Here is a 21,571-nt window from a genome sequence, read left to right as displayed (position 1 = left end):
ACATTATTCACTACTACCTGCACCACAGTACATCAGGACACGGGTCCCACTTGGCTGAGCTCAAGGTCTACCACATGAGGCATCACTTCCAGAATCAACAGGCAGGTGGGGAGAGCTCTCTCTGTCTCTCTCTGTTTCCCTGTCCATCTGTCTCCTGTGATATTTGCACACTATGCATTATTATGATTTCCTCTGCCTCATTTCATTATGTTTATATAATAACTGTATGGTTATTATAGTTATTAACAAATGGTGCTTGTCCACCACAGGTTTTGGAATCACCACCAGGTTTTGGGATCGGCCCTTCGAGACAGTGATTCCACAGGAAGATGATGAGCAGCTACACTGAATAGGCCACTCCAGAACTCTGACTATTGCCCTGGTTTCTCACCCTAAAAGCTTCAATAGAGTACAGACCCCCATTTCCAGACACCTTACCATGCTACACAGTTACATAGCACCCAAAGCACAAGCAGAACCCACCCAGAGTGCTGGATAGACTCACCTATTAGAGATGCGGAGCTTGCCTTTGGGCAAGGTGTAATGATGTTACTCAACCACCTCAGACCAATGTCCGAGTCAGGGAAAGGATATCTGTTATCTAGATTAAATGACATTTTCAAACTCTTGTGTGTTTAAAATGGAAAAGTTATCAAACTATGTAGAACTTGTGTCTCATCAAATAGTGTGTGTGTGTGTGTGTGTTGCAGGCACCTGCCATCTGTCATAATTTCCCTCTGGCATGAATATAGTTTCATTCATTCATTCATTCAATCAATCAATTGCATGTGAAACAGTCATTAGGCCCCAGTTTGTTTAGGCTGCAGGTGGCACTCTTGACACTGTGGAGTTACAGGGATGAACACATGACTGTCACACATTGGTTTCTGAGCAGCTCCACTCCTCTCCATAAAGCTGAATTAATACTAAAAAATATCAGTGGGATATCTGGCTGTTGTTGAAGAGGGAAACAAGTAGAGAAAAAATGATAGAGAAAACAAAAATGTAGTTCATATGTTGCATTTCAGTGATAATTACACATGGAAATTCTACAGACTGCAGACAGTATTTGACTTCATCCTTGTGTTCTTGAAGCTTTCATTACTGATAACACACAATACCATATACACCTGTTAGTCACAGTCCTCTGGTAGAGAAAGGGTAGGTGGTTGAGGCCTCCATTACAGTGTTGTGTTTGTGAGTGTGCGTTTACTGAGAGACTGCTGACTGAAAGATCCAGAGTTTACCCTGACTTTTAACATACTATGTGTTTATGTGTGTGGCTGTGTGTGTTTACCGCATCATCTGCTGCAGCACCCCCTCCCTCTTCCCTCCTCCCTGCGGCTGCTGAGTGATGCCCCTCCCATGGGGTCTGCTGACTCAGGGGCTGACACGTAGTGCATGTGTGTTTACTGAGGGGCATGAGCAAGCACAGCACAGGAGGAACGAGCCGTCAGGGTGTGAGTGGCCAGCCGACTGCGCACAAAGAGGAAGAGCAGAGAGCAGTGCAGGTAAGATTCACCCCCCGCCCCGGTCTAGATCCTGCGACATGGAGAGGAGGAGGAAGTGAGAGGTTCTGGTATCATACTTTTCTCCCCTGTGGAGCTGAATCATGGATGTTGAGACGAATGTGTGAGTAGTAGTGCCCCCACCCTGTGTTCTTGCATAATTGCTGTTTATTGATTTAAGTAAGTAAGTCGAGCTTTATTGTCATTCCACTACATGTGTGGACATACAGTGGGACGAAATGTCGTGTCTCGCAGGACCACGGTGCTGTGTAAATAAGCATAAATATAAACATACAACACTAGACATAAGGACAGCTTTTAGACCTACATAACTAATTTACTAAGTCGGTAATCTGAAATTAGTGCAAATATACACACACACACACATTTTCAGAACCGCTTGTCCCTTACGAGGTCACGGGGAACCGGAGCCTACCCGGCAACACAGGGCGTAAGGCCAGAGGGGGAAGGGGACACACCCAGGACGGGACGCCAGTCCGCCGCAAGGCACCCCAAGCGGGACTTGAACCCCAGACCCACCGGAGAGCAGGACTGCGGTCCAACCCACTGCGCCACTGCACCCCCTAGTGCAAATATACATATACTATAAACAGTTAACTATACAGTACTTTCATAATGACTGTACATGATATGTGCAATAGAGGTATTTAAGAAGGAATAGTGTAATATGATTTGTAGTGCATTCACAAGTAAACATTTGTGTTATCTTATTAAGTCCTTGTAACATTGGGGGTTTTATAAAAAAGTGTCTGGTGCATATAGAGAAAAAAGTGTATTTGCATATGGAAAGGAAAAGAGTGTGTTTCCACAGGAGGTTTCCAACAGTTTACATGTGGTGCGTGTGGTGTGGTGGGTTGGGGTGGAGAGTGGTTCTTGGTTCAGGAGCTAAGGTTGTGGATGAGGTTTCAGAGGGTGGCAAGGTGATTGCAATTGAGGGCTTTCACAGCCTGGGGGAAAAAGCTGTTGAGCAGTCTGGCAGAGCAGGCTCTGATGCTCCGATACCGTCTTCCTGATGGCAAGAGCTGGAAGAGACTGTGAGAGGGATGAGTGGGGTCTTTCATGATACTGGTGGCTTTACTGGAGCATCGTGCAAGGAAAATGTCCAGAATGGAGCGGAGAGGGGCACCGATGATCTTTGCAGCTGTGTTCACTGTCCGCTGTAGGGTCTTGCGGTCTGCTGCACTACAGTTCCCGTACCAGACAGTGATGCAGCTGGTTAGCACACTCTCAATTGTTCCCCTATAGAATGTGATGAGGATGGGAGGAGGGAGACTTGCTCTTTTAAGTCGGCGCAGGAAGTGGAGCCGCTGTTGCACCTTCTTGGAGAGTGATGTAGTGTTGGTGGTCCAGGTGAGGTCTTCTGTAATGTGTATCCCCAGGAATTTAGTGCTGCTGACTCTCTCCACAGTCGAGCTGTCGATGGTCAGTGGGGGGTGATCAACAGAGTTCTTCCTGAAGTCCATCACAACCTCCTTTGTCTTACTCACGTTGAGGGACAGGTTGTTTGCACCACACCATTCAACTAGTTGTGCCACTTCCTCTCTGTAGGGTGTTTCATCATTGTTGCTGATGAGACCTACCACCGTTGTGTCATCAGCAAACTTGATGATGTGGTTGGAGCCGAACTTGGCAGTGCAGTCGTGGGTCAGCAGCGTAAAGAGCAGCGGGCTGAGCACACAGCCTTGTGGGGCACCTGTGCTCAGTGTGCCAGTGCTGGAGGTGTTGTGGCCGACACAGACTGACTGAGGTCTTCCGGTTAGAAAGTCCAGGATCCAATTACAGAGGGAGGCATTTAGGCCCAGCAGGTTTAGTTTGCTGATGAGCTGTTGTGGGATTATTGTGTTGAATGCTGAGCTGAAGTCGAATTTCAAAACAAATCCCCTGGTCATCTTGTTTGTTGAATCCAACTGCAGGGGGCAAGTGTGGACACATGTTTGTATCTGTCCCTGTGTTCACAGATGTACATTTACATTTATTTAGCTAACATTTTTCTCTACTGTCACACTCAACTGAATGCAAAGAAAATTGCATCAACAACAAAAGAGCTTCAGTCAGACGCATGATTATCTAATTGTTTCCGGAGTGTCATGGAGGATCTCTGTCTCAGAAAAGTTGAGGTGGAAGTCTTATCTGGGTGTAGATGTCAGAAAGAGATACTGCAGTGTGTACAGATGTTTACATTTATTCATTTAGCAGACACTTTTGTCCAAAGCGACTTACAACAGATACTATGTAGTGTTACTAGCTCACACACCTTATTCACCAAGGTGACTACACTACTAGATACATTACTTACAAGGGGTTACTCATCCATGCATCAGTGAAACACTCACTCCATGACACTCACACACTATGGGGGAACCTGAACAACATGTCTTTGGACTGTAGGATGAAACCAGTGCACCCAGAGAAAACCCACACAGATACGTGGAGAACACGTAAACTCCACACAGACCGAACAGGGATCGAACCCACGTTCTCTTGCGACACCCAGGTGCTGTGCCACCGTGCTGCCCAAGATATGTGTCTTGAGTTTTGACAGAAAGTGCTGTGCATCACCTGCACTGATAAAAGCCATGAGAAGCAGCATGGATGAAGAGTTAGGGGCCTGGGGTCAGTTGTAGAGGAGGGGTGGCCACAGATACAGAATTGAGGCACAAGAGAGTAAAACTTCCCACAAAAGAGGTTTTATTCTAGCTCAAACTACCAAAACACCAACAGCCTTTGCCTACCAGCTATACTCCCAAAACACTCTTTTGAACTCTTAATACCAGCTGCCCTTATAGGCCTTCTATTGGGCCATTAAGTGTTGGCAGGTGGTTATCATTATATAATTAGGGCAAGAGTTGGTTCCTGGGAGCTGGTCTTCTTGATACTCCTGCTTGCTGCTTGGATTAAACCACCCACCAACTCATAGGCTGAATTTTGAGGTGTGTGGAGCAGCTGTTGAGAGAGATCAAATGGTGGAGAAAGGAGTTGTGCTAATGCACCTGGTAAGATTCAGAAGCTATAGAGGGTGTTCTTGAAGCCATCATTACTGATAACACCCAGTACCATACACACCTGTCAGTCACAGTCCTCAACCTAGTAGATAATATTAGTAATTTTTTGCTGTGATAGTAAAACCTTAATGTTCATTTCAGGTTCAGGCTATTGGGTTGGAGCTGGAGTCTGTTTAGTTAATTTGAGCTGTGCATGTCCAAGTGTTGTCAACTATTAGGCTTGTAATCCGAGACTAGTGTTTCTGAGGGACCTGCAGGCTGTGACTTCCAGAAAGGGACAAATATTTGGCTCAGAGCTGCTGCATCAGTGAGCTTACTGAGCTGGTGAGGGGGGGCTAGCCTGTACCATACTATAGCCAGGGTAAACTAACTTTGGAACACAGTTTTTGCTATGACATGTAGCATGCAGATGTTTTGACCCCACAGTCACCTTCATTGCATGAGAAAAGAGTGGTTTGGCAGGGCCTGCAAATGTGTACTCATGTGCTTGTAACTCTAGGAGGTGGGGTCACAGAGCTCCTTATATGTTTGCTCATTGAGAAGCTATTCTATGAAATGAGTCAAAGCAGGTGACAGTGCAATCCCTGTGGCTGTGGTAACTGTAGGTTGGTCACTACAGGATGGCTTGGTTGCTGGATTATCCCTTCACAGAAGAGAAGCCTTTACTGGAGGAGCAAAAAGGAGCCCAGGACACAGACATGGTGGGTGCATCAGCCATGCATGTTGTGTGTTATGAGAAAGCATTATATTTATTTGTTTTAGCAGACACTCATCTCCAAAGTGATGTACATCTCAGAGAAAAACACAATAAGTGCATTACTTCAACAGAAGGAGAGAATTGAATAGACATGTAATTCTAAAATACAGTCAACTTGTCACCCTCCATCACATGAACCAGTATACACAAGTATATGGGTATACAATATCACACAAGTAGCTGCATAAAAGTTTATCAATTATTCATCAATTTCCAATTACAAAATTCCATCCATTGTCAATAATTTAACAAATATTTCAATTGCATGAGCAGCTGCATAAATGTTTAATGTGTGTGTGTGTGTGTGTGTGTGTGTGTGTGTGTGTGTGTGTGTGTGTGTGTGTGTATACACAGCAGCTTGTGCATCTAGGGTAACAGGTAGTGGCTAAGGATTATTATTTTTTATAGAGTGCTCTTCTCACGCAGTGACAAGATTACTCTGAACATACTCTACTACATGCTCTGAACTGTGCAGTCTGTTTGTGTAGACTGTGTTTGCATCCTACTCTGTGTACACAGAAGGACAATGTGAGCACTTTGTGTGTCTCTCTGCGAAGTTGATGGTGTGTATGTATGTTTCTGTCTTGCAGGAGCACTGCAAGCCCTTTGTCTCTCTGGGAGACTGGAAGGTACTGGAAATGGATGAGACAGAAGAGGAGTGTCCATTACAAATCTCCTGCCTATCTTTGAGGAACAGTGCAGTTTCTGTCTCTGTGTGTGATTCAGGAGTATGACATCAAGACCCCCCTTGGGTTGTTGCATGTGGAAATCCGGGGACAAGAAAAGGGGAATAAACCAGCTATACTCACGTACCACGATGTTGGGCTCAACTGTGAGTTTTTCATTTATTAACTTCCATTCAGTTTTATTTGTTTAGCAGAAACTGAGGAGAAGGACACAGGTACAGAAAATCAATCTGAGTAAAGTGGCCTCAATCAGGGTGTTCTTCAGATGGGGTTTTGCTGATGCATGATGATAAATCCATCACATGCCTGGACCAGCAGTTAGGTGGACATTGGGCTGTTTCCCATGGTGATAATGAGGTCAAAGAGGGCTTAAGGATCAGGTGGACTGCAAGTGGTACTGGGTCATCTAGGATTAAACTGAGCCTCTTCCTTCACTTTTGATAGTTTAAATATATCAAAATAGTCAGTTTCCTAGCTTCATACACACCGTCTGAAACCGCTTATCCTGAGCGGAGGTTGTGGGGAACTAGAGCCCAACACAGGGCACGAGACTGGAGGAGGATGGGACAAACCCCAGACAGGGCACCAGTCCGCGGCAAGGCACCCCAAGCAAGACTCGAACCCCAGACCTGCCACGTTGCAGGACCTGGCCAAGCCTCCTTAACCACCATGCCTTCTTGGTTTCAACCAACGTCAATATGGATGAATATTTGGCTGCAATTATGAATGACTGAATGAATGAGCAAGCTTTATTGCCAATAATTTGTCTTGGTGATAGGAACTTCCATAGCACAGCCAGAATGACAGTGACAAGGCACAGATGATAAAAGTAGAGTAGGCTAATAAAAGATTAAAAAAATATATTGAGTATAAAGTACACAAGTGGGTCAGCAGGTGGCAGTAAAGATATATACACGCAGACACACACGCATGCATGCATATATATTGACTGAAGCTGACAAGCTCACTGTGTTGTCCTCCATTTCTCTCCAGATCAGCTATGCTTCAGCACCCTGTTTAACTGCCACGAGATGCAAGAGATCACAAAGCACTTTGCCGTGTGCCATGTGGATGCTCCTGGCCAGCAGACCGGGGCAACCCAGTTGCCTCCAGGGTACATACTCATTTGTCCTGTTCTGTTTGAGGAGTTCTCTGTTTACTATTTGTTCCTTGTTATTTTACCTGCCTCAGATACCAGTACCCAACTATGAAGCAGCTTGCAGGGATGCTGCCCAGTGTGCTACACCACTTTGGGTGAGCAAAGTGGTCAATGCAAAAGGGTACTCTTGTCCACTGTGGCCAATGCTGTGTATGAATTCTGGTTCCCTGCTCCTCTTCACAGGATTAAGAGAATTGTGGGCATGGGTGTTGGTGCAGGAGCCTACATCTCGGCCAACTTTGCAGTAAGCGAGGAGATTTGTCTCCAGTGTGCAGTAGAACACAGGCAGAGCCTCCAGCTCTTACCCCTCCCCCTCCCCCCCCCAACCCCACTGGTGTCTCATAGCTGCTCTTCCCAGACCTAGTGGAGGGCCTGGTCCTGGTCAACATTGATGCCAGTGGCAGAGGCTGGATCGACTGGACCACCAGTAAGGTCAGTGCAGAGCACTGCATATTAACACACACTTTACATGGCCTCCTTACAGAGGCTTACAATGGTTCCTTGAGTTATGAACCTTCTTCACTGGTATGTCTCCAGAATTGCACTTTCTACAGAAATCACTGCAGCCTCTGTTAGAACACTGGTGGCAGTAGAACACATTGACAAAACAGGAGTATGGTATTGCCTTAATTCATCTTATTTACTGCTCCAAGCCAATAGCTGACAGTAAAGAGCAAACAGACATTAATGTAATGTAATACACACACACACACACACACATTTTCAGAACCGCTTGTCCCATACGGGGGAACCAGAGCCTACCCGGCAACACAGGGCGTAAGGCCAGAGGGGGAGGGGACACACCCAGGACGGGACGCCAGTCCGTCGCAAGGCACCCCAAGCGGGACTCGAACCCCAGACCCACCGGGGAGCAGGACTGTGGTCCAACCCACTGCGCCACCGCGCCCCCTGTAATGTAATATTAAAATCTATTTTAATTTACTGTAACTACATGAAATTCTCACTGAACCTGACCAGTAAAAAAAGTGTGTTAGTATTATTAATCTTCAAATGACAGAGACAGAAGTGACTGTGAAGTGACGTTAGCTAATACATTCTGGGTCAGAGTTGTATTTGCAAGCTCAGTACTTTTATGCGCACAGTGACAGTACAGCTAGTAGCATAGCGGCTAGAGCTGCTGCCTTTGGACCCAGAGGTTTGAATCTCACCTCTGGCTCTTGTACCCTTGAGCAAGGTACTTGCCCTAAATTGCTCCCCTAACATTACCCAGCTGTATAAATGGAGTTAATAACTGTAGGTAGACTAACATTGTCAGTTGCTTTGGAGGAAAGTGTCAACTGAATGAACAAATGCAAGTAAGGAAGCACTTGGGTTACAGTCACAATACTCTCTCTAGCTCACTGGGCTGACCAGCACTCTGCCGGACACCATTCTGACACACCTCTTCAGTCAGGTGCGTTCCTTGCTTACTTACCTGTATGAGGAAGCGTCATTCCTTCCACGCATGTAGAAAGTGCATGTTTGTGACCCTGACCTCATACTGAATGTTCATTGCCATCTCCAGGAGGAGCTGGTGACTAACACAGAGCTTGTACAAAACTACTGGCAGCAGATTAGCAGTTCCATCAGTGAGGTCAACCTGCAGCTCTTCTGGAACATGTACAATAGGTAGCATGTACACACTTGCGCATTCTCATAAACCTTTCTCTGTCATGCACCCAACGTGTTATTTCTTCCTCAGCCGATGGAGCTTGGATATAAACCGTTGTGGCACAGGTGTGAATGCAAAGACTCTACGGTGGGCATTCTGTTGCAGTGTGTGTGTTTTTGTGTGCCTTTAGGCTCCTGTTGCACGATTAAACCTCACCACTGCATGACGCATTACTTCATGCACTCACAGGTTCAGGGTTCATCCTTCTCCTTCATGAGCGGCTCAGCTATGTATGTAGTGTGACCTGCGTCTGTCTCTCTACCAACCCCCGCTCCCATCCCTGCCCCACATAGTACCCTCCACTTGTATGGCCCGTCTGCCCAGCTCTCGCAGCGCCTCGGTCTCCAGCGCTGGCCCCATAGACACCATGGGCTTTCGGACCTGCCGCTGCTTGGATAACAATGAGGTCACGGGTCACCTTCGGTCTTCCTCATGATGGTACCATTCCTCACCTGTACCTGGGAAACACACCTGTACTTAGAAGACACCTACTCCACACCTGTACCTGGGTGAAAAAAAAATCCTGTGTCTGGAAGTCACCCATTACTCACCTGTACCTGAGAAATATTTGCACCCACAGGCATTGAGTTTGAAGCCTCCTGCTTAAATGAAAACAATTTACTAAAATGAATGACCTGCTGTTCTCTTGCTGTGTCACCTGTAATAAAATCAAACCTTTTTCCAAGTGATGTGTACTTGCAGGGAACTGAGTTTTCTGTCTAACAGAGGATGACACACCTGTAACAGGCAGAGATACACAGTACCAATACAAACTGAGAAACCTGCACACGGGCTCACTACCAGTGTCCATATAATAGACAATGTACATTTGCCACATGTGGTGGTGCCATGACATTGTAACAATAATATTTAACACAGCTTAAAGAGCAAAGACAGTAAAACATAACACACAGCACTGTGGAACCAGTGCAATTCACAGAAAAATCTAGAAACATTTTCAGTTAACACAAAGCAAATTTATTGTGTGAACAAATTCTTTGTGGTTGACTGATTTCTGCTGACCTTTCCACACTTCCTGTAGACTAGACCTTTTAGAATATGCAAATGTGTGCTTCCATCCTCAGTTTGGACAGATTGAGTAATTCAGGGAAGGCAGGGCAAAGGACTCAGCCAAATGTCACCTGGTATGTAAGTACATATGAGTCACTGTACACATACAACATGCGGTCCCTGGGGTTATAGTTCAGGGACTGGATGTTTGTGGATGTTTTCTTAAAGAGCAGATTAAGGTCAAAGCGCTCCTGCCCTGTGGCTGTGTCGAAGGAGTAAAATACCTCCTCGTTCTGCTTGTCTATGTAGCGTGTGCCATACAGCACGCCACATGCCATGAATGTGTTGGTGGCTGTGCGCTTGTTTAGCGAAGTGTTCCAGGTGCGGCTAAGGGTGATGTCACTCCCCACCTCCACTTTACTCAAGACCACATTGCCAAAGTTCTGAGGAGTGGTGTAGACAGCCCAGACACCGGACTCATCCGTAGCCACATCAATGTCTGTGTAGCCGTAGCATGCATCCAAGTGACAGAATGGGAACTTGTTGTTGTAGCCAGTGGTGGGCAGTGCCACGCTGGAGATGGAGCGGGATGTCATATCGAAGCGGCAGACAGAGGGAGAGTTGTAGCAGTTGTAGTAGAGGGCATTGCCATACAGGACTGCATTGGGCCCCTGCACTGTGTTGGTGGTGGGGTTGCCTGATGCAATGCTCACATCCCCTGCACTGACACCCAGTATGAGGGCGCTGTAGCTGCTGTACTGCCTTACATAGTTGGCATAGATATTGCTGCTGGTCAGTGCCACCAGCCAATACCAGTCCTCCTTTCCAAGGGCAGGCTTCGGGTCACGACCCCAGGCACCATATGGGTAGGAGGTGCCATACTGGGTGGTGATGTAGCTGCTGGGTCCCATTACATTCAACAAGTGTCCATAAGGACAGTTCCCTGTAGAAGGAGAATGATTTTAGATGAGTGAGAGTCAGAGATTCCTGTACAAGTCTTCTCATGTTGAACAGAGGAGTGACCACAGGTCATGGAGACTGAGTTCCATAGTTTGGGGCCTAGCAAGAGAATCCCTCACAGAATACACGCAGGATACCAGAGTCAGATGACTGAAGACTGTGAGGTGGGAACAGGCTGACAGAAGATCAGAGAGGTGGAGAGGTGCCGAGCTGTGTAGAGTTTTACATGTGAGCGAGAGGATTTTGAAGTTAGCTCAAACCTTTGCAGGAAGCCAGAGTAGGCATTCTAACACAGGCATGGTGCAGTTACTTGTGCAGCATGTGGACAGGACTGTAACTGCAGAATCAGAACAAAAGGGCCAAGAGCTGAAAAGCAGGAGGAAGGGAATGTGTTCAAGGTGAGAGGTTGGGAGTTGCACACTCATCACAACTTTGTTCAGAACTTCCAGCAGAAGTAAGACAGAGTGCAGCCAGTCAATGGAGGAACATGGAGAACTGAGGAAAATTGAGTATAACAACTGAGTTGAATTGAGTTGAATTGCATGTGTTTTACTGAGCCTTCTTCTCACAGTTACTCAGAGCACTTAGCAAAGGATCAGGAGAGAGAGATCAAGCATTCGACATGCACCAGATAAGATGTAACCTTCCATGCAATTATATCAAAGACTGTACACTAGGCCCAGTTACACAGATTTCATCACTTTACACATGAAGCCCCAGAGAAAACAGACAATGCCATCATGCATCCCCACAAATCATGACCAAGCGACTTAATCTCTTCCCCAACCACCACATTGAGTCACATGGTGCCAAAATGGGTATTTCATTAAGGTCATCAAGTGGACATCTCCCTTCATTGGTGTTTAGTTGAGTTAGGCCCACCACACTTCAGGAAGGCTCAACGCTAAGTCTGCTATCCCAGACACACCCCCCTCCATACATACCAGATGCCCTCCATGCACATCAGATGCACCAGTTGCATAGAAAATTAACGTAACTCAAACCACACCTCCATACTTACTTAAGAAACTGTACCCCACTGCAAGTCACCTCCTGCATACCTCAATGAAACATTACTAACTACCCTCCAAACCTGCAACCCCAACCTGTTTTCTTCTCATTCATAACTACTGACTAGCCTTCTCAGCAGCCTCTTTCAAGTTTCAAGTTTATTGTCATAGGTACAAGTACTGTGTACAAGTATCATGAAATTCTTGTTGAATGCTTTTCCACAGACTATGAACAAAAACAATAGATAATGCTGCACAAAACAATAATGATGACAATGAGTAATGCTAATAACAATAACAATAAATAACGGTAACAATAATACCAAAAAAAGAACACAGCTGTTGTGTTTACTCAATAAACACACTGAGAATGATATTGTTAACTGGCACGTAGCCTCGTTTAATGTTCACGCTGGGCTTTCACAACCATGTGCATTTCAGTATCTCCGCTAAATCCGCTTCCTTGCTGCCTCCGTATCCTTCCTGTACCTACCAAACACTTCTGCCCTCTATAGGTATTAACAGAAAACACAACTGATCACCACAACAGCCAGAGAACTCAAAACATGAGAATGCTTAAAGCGACAGTGTAATCTACCAATGTGCTAGGAAGGAGCAGTCCAACTCTAGTTACAAAAGGTGGCACATTGGTGAGTGTTGTATACTCTTACAGCAGTGAGGTAAAAGCTGTTCCTGCACCTAGCAGTGTGGGTTCAAATGGACCTGAGCCGCTTTCCAGATGGCAGAAAAGAGAAAAGTTCCCGTGCGGGGTGACTATGATCTTTCATGATGCGCATCGTCTTTCTAAGGCAGCGTGTAGTGTAGGTGTCCTGGACTGCTGGTAGTTGTGTGCTGATGATTCTTCACTGCTGCCCTTAGTGAGCAGCCACCAATACCAAATTTTACCAGGAGCGATCTAGCTGATTTTGCGACAAATGCTCTAATGCCTGCTTCTACAGGTCCTCACGTTTGCCAGCCACCCATGCTACCTTGCCTCTGCCACCAAACCCAATCCAAACAATTAGTTTATTGCAGACAAGATAAAATCATTCATAATATGAAATGACAATGAAATATCACCTGGTGCAGGTATGGTGGGAGGAGCTAAGGTCACCTTGGCCTTGGCCTCACACTCTTTGAGGTCCCTCGTGAGCCTTTTGTTCTTCTCCTTCTCCATAATAACTTTTGTCTGGTCAAACTTCTTCAACCCCTGCACCTCACTTCGCAGGTTCATCAGCTGCAAATGGGAAAGCTGATTTAGTTACACTATCAGGTACACCTGTCACACTGTGGCTCTGGAGACGTACAAGAGCATTGCAATATTTCTCACCTGAGCACCAGTGTTGGCACTGATTCTCTGCTGAGCGTTGTTTGTGGCATTGAGTTTTACAAAGAGGTCCGTAATCTCAGCGAGTTCAATCTCAATAATACGCAGGGAGACTGCCCCAAACAGGTCCCCGTCGTCTTCTTTTTCCAGCCTTGTTATGTCCCCTTCCAGCTGCAGGAGGCGGTAGTGAAGCTGATCCAATAGAACATCAATTTCTGAGATCTATAGGGAGAGGAGACACACTGTGATTATTAGGGTAACAACAGTTACTGTAAGTGCAGTGCCTATTAGTAGTTTTAGGTAGAAGTCCCCCCAAGGGCCTGAGTTACCTGTTCTGAGGTGATTTCCTGAGTACACCTGGTTGCTAGAGTTTTTACGTCTTGCAGCCGTTTGTCAGGGAACATATTTCCCAAGTTCCTCAGTTCACAGAAACACGTCGCAGATGTTTTGGATCCCTGCAGGACCACAAGAACACAATAACTAGTTTAGATCCTGACACCCATTCAGCATCTGCAGTAGCCTCTTGGCTGCCTCGTACTCCTGTACCAGCCTTAAGCGAATTGGTTCCCAAAGCTGTTGGTTCAAATTCCAGTAGAGCAGTGATGGTTCCGATGGCTCTTAAGGTCCACGCTTGCCATAGCAGCAAGGTCTTACCTGGATCAAGAAGGTGAGGACAACAGCAATAATGGCGGTGGCTGCTGCCTGAAGCATCATGGTCACCAAAAGACAGAGGAGGGGTTTGAACCACTGTACTTGAGCCAAGCTGTGCAAATGTAAGGCGTATCTAAAGTGTGGTGTGGCTTTTACTGGAGAAGAACTAGGCGTTGACCTGCTAGCATCAGCACCCAGGGCTTCAGTAACTCTGAAGGAAACACCGCAGCAAAGAGAAGTGAAATTGCTCTTGTGGGTTTCGGAAATTTTAAGACTTCAAGAGTCATCAGTTTAAAGCAGGAACTGCAGAGATGTTCTGACTGCAGAGATGTTCTGCTCAGTTCAGATCTTTCTGATGTTGGGAAACACAGGAAACACAAGGCAGGCTGGTTCCAGCCCAGTAAAAGTGAGACATAAGCCTTTGGACTTGTTGCTCCTCTTCTATCCTTGAGAGATTTCCTTCACCCCTCTCACCTCCGGGATTTTCTACATACAGTAGCATATGATGCACATTCCACTGGCTGTTAATGTATGTTTAAATTTTATAGTGCTCATTTAGCAGACACTTTTCTCCAAAAGCAAAATACACTGATTGTTAGCTAGTATTTAACTGACTGCTTTTACATTCCAAAGTGATTTATAGTGTTAGATACACTAAACTACCTACAGTCACTCACACATCTGTACCGTACAGTGACACACACACAGACACTACAGGTAAATTTGACTCCCCAGTTCACTTTAAACACATGTCTTCAGATTGTGGCAGGAAAACACAGCACCTGGAGGAAACCCACATGAGCGTGGGGCAAACATGCACACTGCACAAAATTTAAAAAAAAACAGCACAAACTACACAATCACTGTTCTATGAGTAATGAGGCAGAAACAAACTCTGGATAGAACATGAGTGACACAGCAGGTAGCACTGGTGCCTCACAGTACTTGTGCTACCTGCGGTGTCACTCATGTTCCATCTACGGCTTGTTCCTGCCTCATTACCCCTAGAACAGTGATGGACTACAGCTCCCTGTAACTCTCTCCTAGACAGGCAGCTTTAGAAGACAAATGAATGAATGGACAGCAGTTGAGAACTGGTCAAAACTTTAAACCATATGATTACTGTAAGCTTCATGATGTTTCTACTCTCTTCAATACGGCATTTCCAGATGCTTTAAATTGTGTGTGTGTGTGCGTGCCTACTCCATGTGTTACAGAAACCATGCAGAAGAGGGGAAGTTGGCCATGTTGAGTACACTGTCAGCAAAAGTGTGATCCTGAGCTATGTTTCATTTCCTCCTTGGTATGAGGAACACAGCTGTCATCAGACATGCTAAGGCCTGCAACAAGACTGACCACATGGCCGCAGAGTGTCCGCTTGGATAAACGAGAAGAGTGTGTTTGTGCTGGGCAACAAAGTTCCATTGGTGTTGGTGTCTTTGCAGTGAAATGATTCACCACAGCAAACAATGCGCTTCTCTGTGGAGCACAGTGAGCCAAGGAGTCGAGCTGTGGGCATCCAGCTGTCAGAAACAGGTCTCAAGGAGCAGGTCATAATATGAACAGAGGTAGGAAGCTGACGGAACACCTGTTGAGAAAGATTGAATGGTACAGAAGGATCCATGCCAAACCACCTGGTAAGATCTACCAGGGGTGTTTAAGGCTCATATCAGTGATATTTTTGACACCAGTCTTTTCTAGTGAGATAAGGAGGATGTGGTGGTTTACTTTCTTGGATGCAGAGAATTTAATGAGTAGGAAGAGGAGGTAGCTCTTGGAGATAGTGTCAGTAGCTCTTCAGTCTAGGCTGACATCCACTATGAGGTCACCATGTGCAAAGTCTGGGGGTAACTGGCTGCAAACAGTACTACAAATTTTTTGACAAAAATAGCAAGGATAGAAAAAGTCTAATTCTGGACTCGGTTTGGATCCAGGGAAGGTTTCAGTGGGGAGACTTGGACATTTCTGAAAGAAACAGCCTGAGGGGAGAGATGCTAAAAATGGATGGAATGAAAGATTGTTTGTGTGTACAAACATGTAATTTATGTAGATGGTTTATTTGTGAGTTTATTGCATTGACACTGACAGAGCCACAGGACAGTATAAAGCGGTGGTGCTTGACAACCTGAACCCACTGCAGCAGTATCTTGGGTCTCCTTTACGGTTGCAGCTACAGCGAGTGAAACCAGACACTTCTGCCATCTTCTTAGTTAGTCCAGACTGCGGCAACTTATTCGCAACCAGAGGGGCATGTACCCCTTCAGCCTTCTTTAAATGATCTCACTGCCTCTAGACAGGTTTCCACTGATCTCTGGCCGAAATACTTCTGTCAAATATCACTTACAAATTTACCCACCTGCTGCTGTTTCCTCAGGCAATGTGGCATTCTGCTCACAAGTAGAATAGTTTGAGCTGCAAATACAGACCTCTGAGGAGCACATTACCCTCTCCACATCCCATTCGCACGTGCTATCCAGCCTTTCTCACACCATGCAGGAGCGACTGCGAAGTGCAGAAATGCCAAGCATGAGCAGCGCTGCCTGGATCCAGCAGGTGTGCTGCCTCTTCCAGCCTCTGCTACACGGGAACAAAAAAATTCCTAACTTTTAAAATTTTGAAATAAATAGCTCTCCCTGCCAGTTAAGCAAATCATTTGACAATTTATAATGCCTTTGTGCCAACATGTCCTGTTATACAGTAAGGAGTTAAGAGAAACTCTGCAGTCTTTCAGTTGTTCAAATTTCAGTGTATTTTAAGGGGTATTCAGAACTCTAAATGAGATTGTTCCAAAACTGAGACAATTCCACAATGGAGAGGACATGAAAACTTGCAGTGTAAAGCTTACTGGCTGCCTGCCCATCCTTATTATTCTATCAATAGACAGCTAAGATAAAATGTGTATATTGTGCGATCACAAATTTTTGTATGATGTGTTATTCTGTGAGCAGCAAAGAAACTGTGGGATGCCTACTGTTCCTCTGTTGCAGAAGCGAGAGGAGGAGCTATGCTTCCTGTGTTCCCAACCCATTAGCGACAACCCCTGGGTGAAGAGGAGCTTGTCTGGCTTCCCTGATGCAGAGGTAAGGTGCTATTCAGTGCTGGTGTTTTGTGCTTGGCTCTAACCATTCCTTTGTATATTGCAGTATTACTCCACTCCGTAATGCTTAGCTTTTCCATAATGTATTACATAATGTCCATAATATTTTCCATTTCCATAATGTATTCCCTCCACAGTTCATTCTAGCTCTTTCCATTTTATGTTGGTGCTTGGCATTAACACCTTTCCTGCTTTCTAATACAGCCCTCCCAACTCTCAACTCCTTATAAATATTGTCAAATTTGTCACTCACTCGTGCATTATATTCGCGTTGGAGGATCACTGCTGCAGTTCGTGATTCCTGTAAGTTTTTGTTTTGCTACTGCTATACCCCGACCCGCATCCTTATTGTGTAGTTCTGCTCATAGATAAAAGTAATCAGTTTTGTGTTTGTGTAGTTGTCGATTGTATTTATATTATTTAATTTATGGTTAATTTGTAAACTAATTGTGCTGCCCTCTTCTGTTTATTTTGATTACAATCTCAAAGTAGTTTCGATTTGGCCTCTCACCTGATGTGAATTAGCCTAGTTGAAAGTGCAGCAGGTGATGAAGGAGTGAAAACTTCGGGGTGCAAAGACAGGGGAGTCTACCTATGGGAATCCACTGAAGGAGGCCTCCGCCACTACTTGTTCTGCCATCAACATTGTGTTTTGCAAGGGATCATGTGTCAAATATGAAAGTTGTCTATGGCAACTGAACTGTGCAACATCACCATTATCAGAGACCCATAAGCTCCCGCTGCTACACTAACCTGATTTATCCTTGTCTATCAAGGCTTCCTTCCTGTTTCAACCTCTCTATGGGACTCTGAAACCGCCGGTCTGGTGTGAGAAAAGCTGATTTCACCCTGCCCTATGCTTCCCACCTCTCACTGGACCTCCTGGCCTTAACTGAAAACTGGGTTACCCCCAGATAACACAGCCACACCCACAGCCCTTTCCCTGATCTACTCATTCTCCCACACCCCTCATCCCTCTGGCAGAGGTGGAGGCACAGGCTTGCTCATCTCTTCCCAGTGCAAATATTCTGTTCTCCCTCTCCAGCTGCATGACTTGTTCTCCTTTCAATTGCATGTTGTGTCTATCACTGCCCTGCTGGTCACACTCATGGTGGTTGTTCTCTATCGCCCTCCCGGCTACTTTCTGGATGACCTTGACATTTCGTTGAGCTCTCTCCCAGGAGACAACTTTACATTGATTCTCCTGGGTGACTTAAACCTGCATGTTGAGGACATTCATGCAAGTGGCCTTCTGTTGTTCCCGCAGTCCTTCAGCCTCTCTTTGTCCCAGTCCCAGAAGACTTCTCCCATAACTGTCGCTGTCTGTTACTCCACTTCATGTCTCTGATCATTTCTTCATCTCCTTCCAGCCCTGCATCACTTTTAATCCTCTCCTGCTTCTGCACCCATTGGCACCTTCCGCCGCACTCTAAAATCTCTCTCGCCCTCCTGATTTGCCTCTGCCACGCTATCTTCTCTCTCTTCTGCTGCACAATTCTCAGATCTGTCAACAGACAATGCTAATGTTTTCCTTTCTGCCCTATCTTCCTCTCTAGATTCTCTCTGTCGCCTAACCTCCAGACCAGCACACCCCAGTTCCACCCTATGGCTGACTAATATACTATGTGCCAACAGGACCAAATTCTGGGCTGCAGAACGATGATCGTGAAAATCCAAGACTTGCACTGACCTGGATATGTACAAGGATCTCTTAGCAACCTTTCGCTCTGCTGTTTCTTTAGCTAAAACCACCTTCTTCCACAACAAAATAGTCTGCAATTAACAAACTTCATATTCTCTACCACATTCTCATCCCTACTCTGTTCTCTGCCACCTCCTCCTCTTATCTTCTCTCACTGCTGATGATTTTGCTTTGTTTTTCAGAGACAGTCAACACAGTCATGGACAAGTTCTTGGCATCCGTCCACCCTGATCATACGGGACCTCCATGTAAAGTAAAGCTCTCCGAATTCAAGCCCCTGTCAGAAACTGAAATTTCAGTCCTCCTGCTGTCACAGAGAGCCACCATCTGCTTGCTCGATCCCATCCCATTGGCACTCCTACAAACCATCTCCCCACAACTTTCCACCTTCATTTTCAAGATCATGACCTCCTTGCTCTCTGCTGGATGCTTCCCATCTGCCTTCAAGACTGCCCTCATTTCACCTCTGGTAAAGAAACTCTCTCTGGATCTTCACTCAGTCCTAAACTACAGGCCAGTCTTCCTCCTCCTTTTTCTGTAAAAACTCTCGAACAATCAATCAATTTGTGATCAACTGTCTGCATTCCTCACCCAGAACCATCTCCTTGACGAATCTCAGGCTAGATTCAAAGTCAGACATTCCACTAAAACTGCCCTCCTGGCAGTATCAGATGCTCTCCAGTTGACCACAGTCCTCATCCTTCTTGACCTGTCTGCAGCATTCAACACTGTCAACCACTGGATTCTATTTTCCTCTCTTGGTCAGCTTGGCATCAAAGAAACAGTGCTGAAATGGTTTGAGTCCCATCTATGTACGTGGTAGTGTGTCAGAGCTCCCATTCATCTCCTCAGCGTTTGTCAACTGGTGTCCTGCAGGGCTCGAAACTGGGCCCCCTTCTCTTCTCAGTCGACACCTCTTCAGTCAACCCTGTCATCGTCTCTCATGGATTCAACTACTACTGCTACATTGATGATACCCAGCTCTTTCTGTCATTTCCACCTGGAATAGCAGACATTTTTTCATGCATCACTGCCTGCCTATCGAACATTTCTGCCTGGATGTCTAATCACCACTTACAACTCAACCTCACCAAAACAGATCCTTCATCTCCCGGCTGACTGGTTTTTCTGTAGTGAACTTTATCAAACTGGACATCTCACTGAATTTGCCTACCTCCTTGGCTAATAGTCCAGGAGCAATGATTGACTCAAGTCTTCCTGTCAGCACACTAAACCCACAACTTGGACCTACAGATACATCCTCAGGATCCATCCCTATCTAACAACCGACTCTGCACAGCTACTTGTCCAGGCCATGGTGATATGCCTAGACTACTGCAACTCTCTCCTGTCTTGCCTTCCAGCTACTGCTTTCAAACCTCTACAACTGATACAGAATGCTGCTGCACGAGTTGTTTGACCTGCCAAAGTGTTCCCATGTATCTTTCCTCTTCGTCTCTCTGCATTGGCTTCCTATAGCTGCCCAGATCAAATTCAAGACTCTGATTATGGCTGTCAAAAGCATAAGTGGAACTCCTCCCAGATATCTACAAAACCTGATCATCCCCTACACTCCAACCAGACTTTTACACTCCACCTCTTCCCACTTGGTGGTCCCATGCACAAAAGGTCCAGAAACAAAAACAGAAAGATTTTTGGTTTTGGCTCAAATGTGGTGGAATGACCTCCCCCTCTCATTCAGAACTGCTGAATCTCTGTCTACATTTAAGAAGGGTCTTACAGTTTTTCTCAATCGATTTGATACATTACTCCAAACTCCGGTCACTGCTCTCAAAACAATTAACATAGCCATCTGAACACTTTGTAATTGTCCTAAAAAGATTCTAAGTTCTTGTCTATCTCATACTACTTACAAATGACATGCATATGTTTCCCAAAACACTGTGCACAAAATTCTGCAATTTTGCATAACAGTTCATACAGCCAACCAGAATTGTAATAAATCAGGAAAAAAGAAATTGCATGTTTCTCATTGGTTTAACACAAATCACACACATTTATGTACCATTTCTCTGTCATTTATTCAATGCTCAGTTACACATGGTATATTCTCAATGAGCCCCAAATTGATATCTGCTGCTTTAGTAATACACACAACACAGGAAATGCAAATTTCCTAATTGATTACACAGTTATCACAATTCCTACAATTATAAAAGGGGAAAAGAAAAAAAAAAAAAAGACAAAGAAGAAGAACAAGAACGAGAGGGGGGAAAAGAAAGCTGTGTAAGAGTGAGAGGTTGTGGCGAGTGTAGAGGAAGATGAAGAGTGGAAGGGGTAGAAAAGGGGGAGGAGCAGAGTGGAGGGCAATGGTGTAGTGGAAAGAGCAAGAGAAGAAAATGTAACAAGACATGAGCAGAGAGGAAGGGGACAGCAGGGTGGAAGAGGAGGGAAGAGAGATAGAAAGATAGGGTACAGACAGGTTTCAAATGAAATGAGGGTCACTCTAAGACCATGTCATAAATCATGGTCTCTCCTTCCTCTCCTGCTACAGCCCAACATAAACAGATCCACAGTGGCTTCAATTCTGGCGAAGATAAGTGTGTTTAGTTGGCTATCTTAATTGTTTTGAGAACAATTATATTAATTTGGAGAAATGTGTTGAATTTATTGAGGAAAAACTGTAATGTATGAATTTCCTGCTTGACCTGTGTTTGTTCTAGGAGTCAGTTATTTAGCTTCCAAACAAGAGCCTTTGGTAACTTTTAAACGGGCTTGGGAGGAAAAAAGCAGCTGTGATGTGTTAAAGGAGTACTGTGAACAACTGATAAATCATTAAACATCTAGATACCAGCCAATAGTCTATTTAGGATTGTCTTTATTGCAGCAAGTGTACAATCTCTCACACACACACACACACATTTTCTGAACCGCTTGTCCCATACGGGGTCGCGGGGAACCGGAGCCTACCCGGCAACACAGGGTGTAAGGCCGGAGGGGGAGGGGACACACCCAGAACGGGACGCCAGTCCATCGCAAGGCACCCC

At 45.4% G+C, this 21,571-nt stretch overlaps 2 protein-coding genes and 1 long non-coding RNA gene across 4 annotated transcripts; 2 read left to right on the top strand and 1 right to left on the bottom strand.

Annotated features, from left to right (window-relative positions):
• Positions 1–1,432: 1,432 nt before the first annotated feature.
• Positions 1,433–9,398, top strand: LOC108933973 (protein NDRG4-B-like). 2 transcript variants are annotated; one of them, XM_018751426.1, is made up of 12 exons: positions 1,433–1,511; positions 5,151–5,232; positions 5,879–5,917; positions 6,015–6,120; positions 6,968–7,088; positions 7,166–7,228; positions 7,317–7,377; positions 7,479–7,565; positions 8,491–8,547; positions 8,659–8,762; positions 8,836–8,892; positions 9,099–9,398. In XM_018751426.1, the coding sequence occupies exons 2-12, from the start codon at positions 5,152–5,154 to the stop codon at positions 9,202–9,204; spliced, it is 882 nt and encodes a 293-aa protein (XP_018606942.1). In that variant the 5' UTR covers positions 1,433–1,511; position 5,151; the 3' UTR covers positions 9,205–9,398. The 2 variants fall into 2 exon arrangements, with proteins under 2 accessions (XP_018606942.1, XP_018606941.1); XM_018751425.1 differs by having other exon boundaries at positions 5,137–5,232.
• A 362-nt stretch (positions 9,399–9,760) lies between these two features.
• LOC108933976 (olfactomedin-4-like) lies at positions 9,761–13,980 on the bottom strand. The gene is made up of 5 exons (XM_018751431.1): positions 13,768–13,980; positions 13,443–13,568; positions 13,117–13,335; positions 12,867–13,023; positions 9,761–10,759 (listed from the first exon to the last, which is right to left on the bottom strand). Exons 1-5 carry the CDS (start codon positions 13,825–13,827, stop codon positions 9,933–9,935), a joined length of 1,389 nt encoding a protein of 462 aa, XP_018606947.1. The 5' UTR covers positions 13,828–13,980; the 3' UTR covers positions 9,761–9,932.
• A 1,167-nt stretch (positions 13,981–15,147) lies between these two features.
• LOC108933981 (uncharacterized) lies at positions 15,148–19,291 on the top strand. Its single transcript, XR_001966100.1, has 3 exons — positions 15,148–15,332; positions 16,752–16,844; positions 18,746–19,291. It is a non-coding gene; the product is annotated as an uncharacterized LOC108933981 (long non-coding RNA).
• The last annotated feature ends 2,280 nt before the right edge of the window (positions 19,292–21,571 follow it).

Source organism: Scleropages formosus, chromosome 1 (assembly GCF_900964775.1).
Source record: "Scleropages formosus chromosome 1, fSclFor1.1, whole genome shotgun sequence".
In the NCBI taxonomy this organism is placed as follows: domain Eukaryota; kingdom Metazoa; phylum Chordata; class Actinopteri; order Osteoglossiformes; family Osteoglossidae; genus Scleropages; species Scleropages formosus.
Note: the sequence above shows the minus strand (reverse complement) of the source record. Positions and strands in the feature narration are given on the sequence as shown.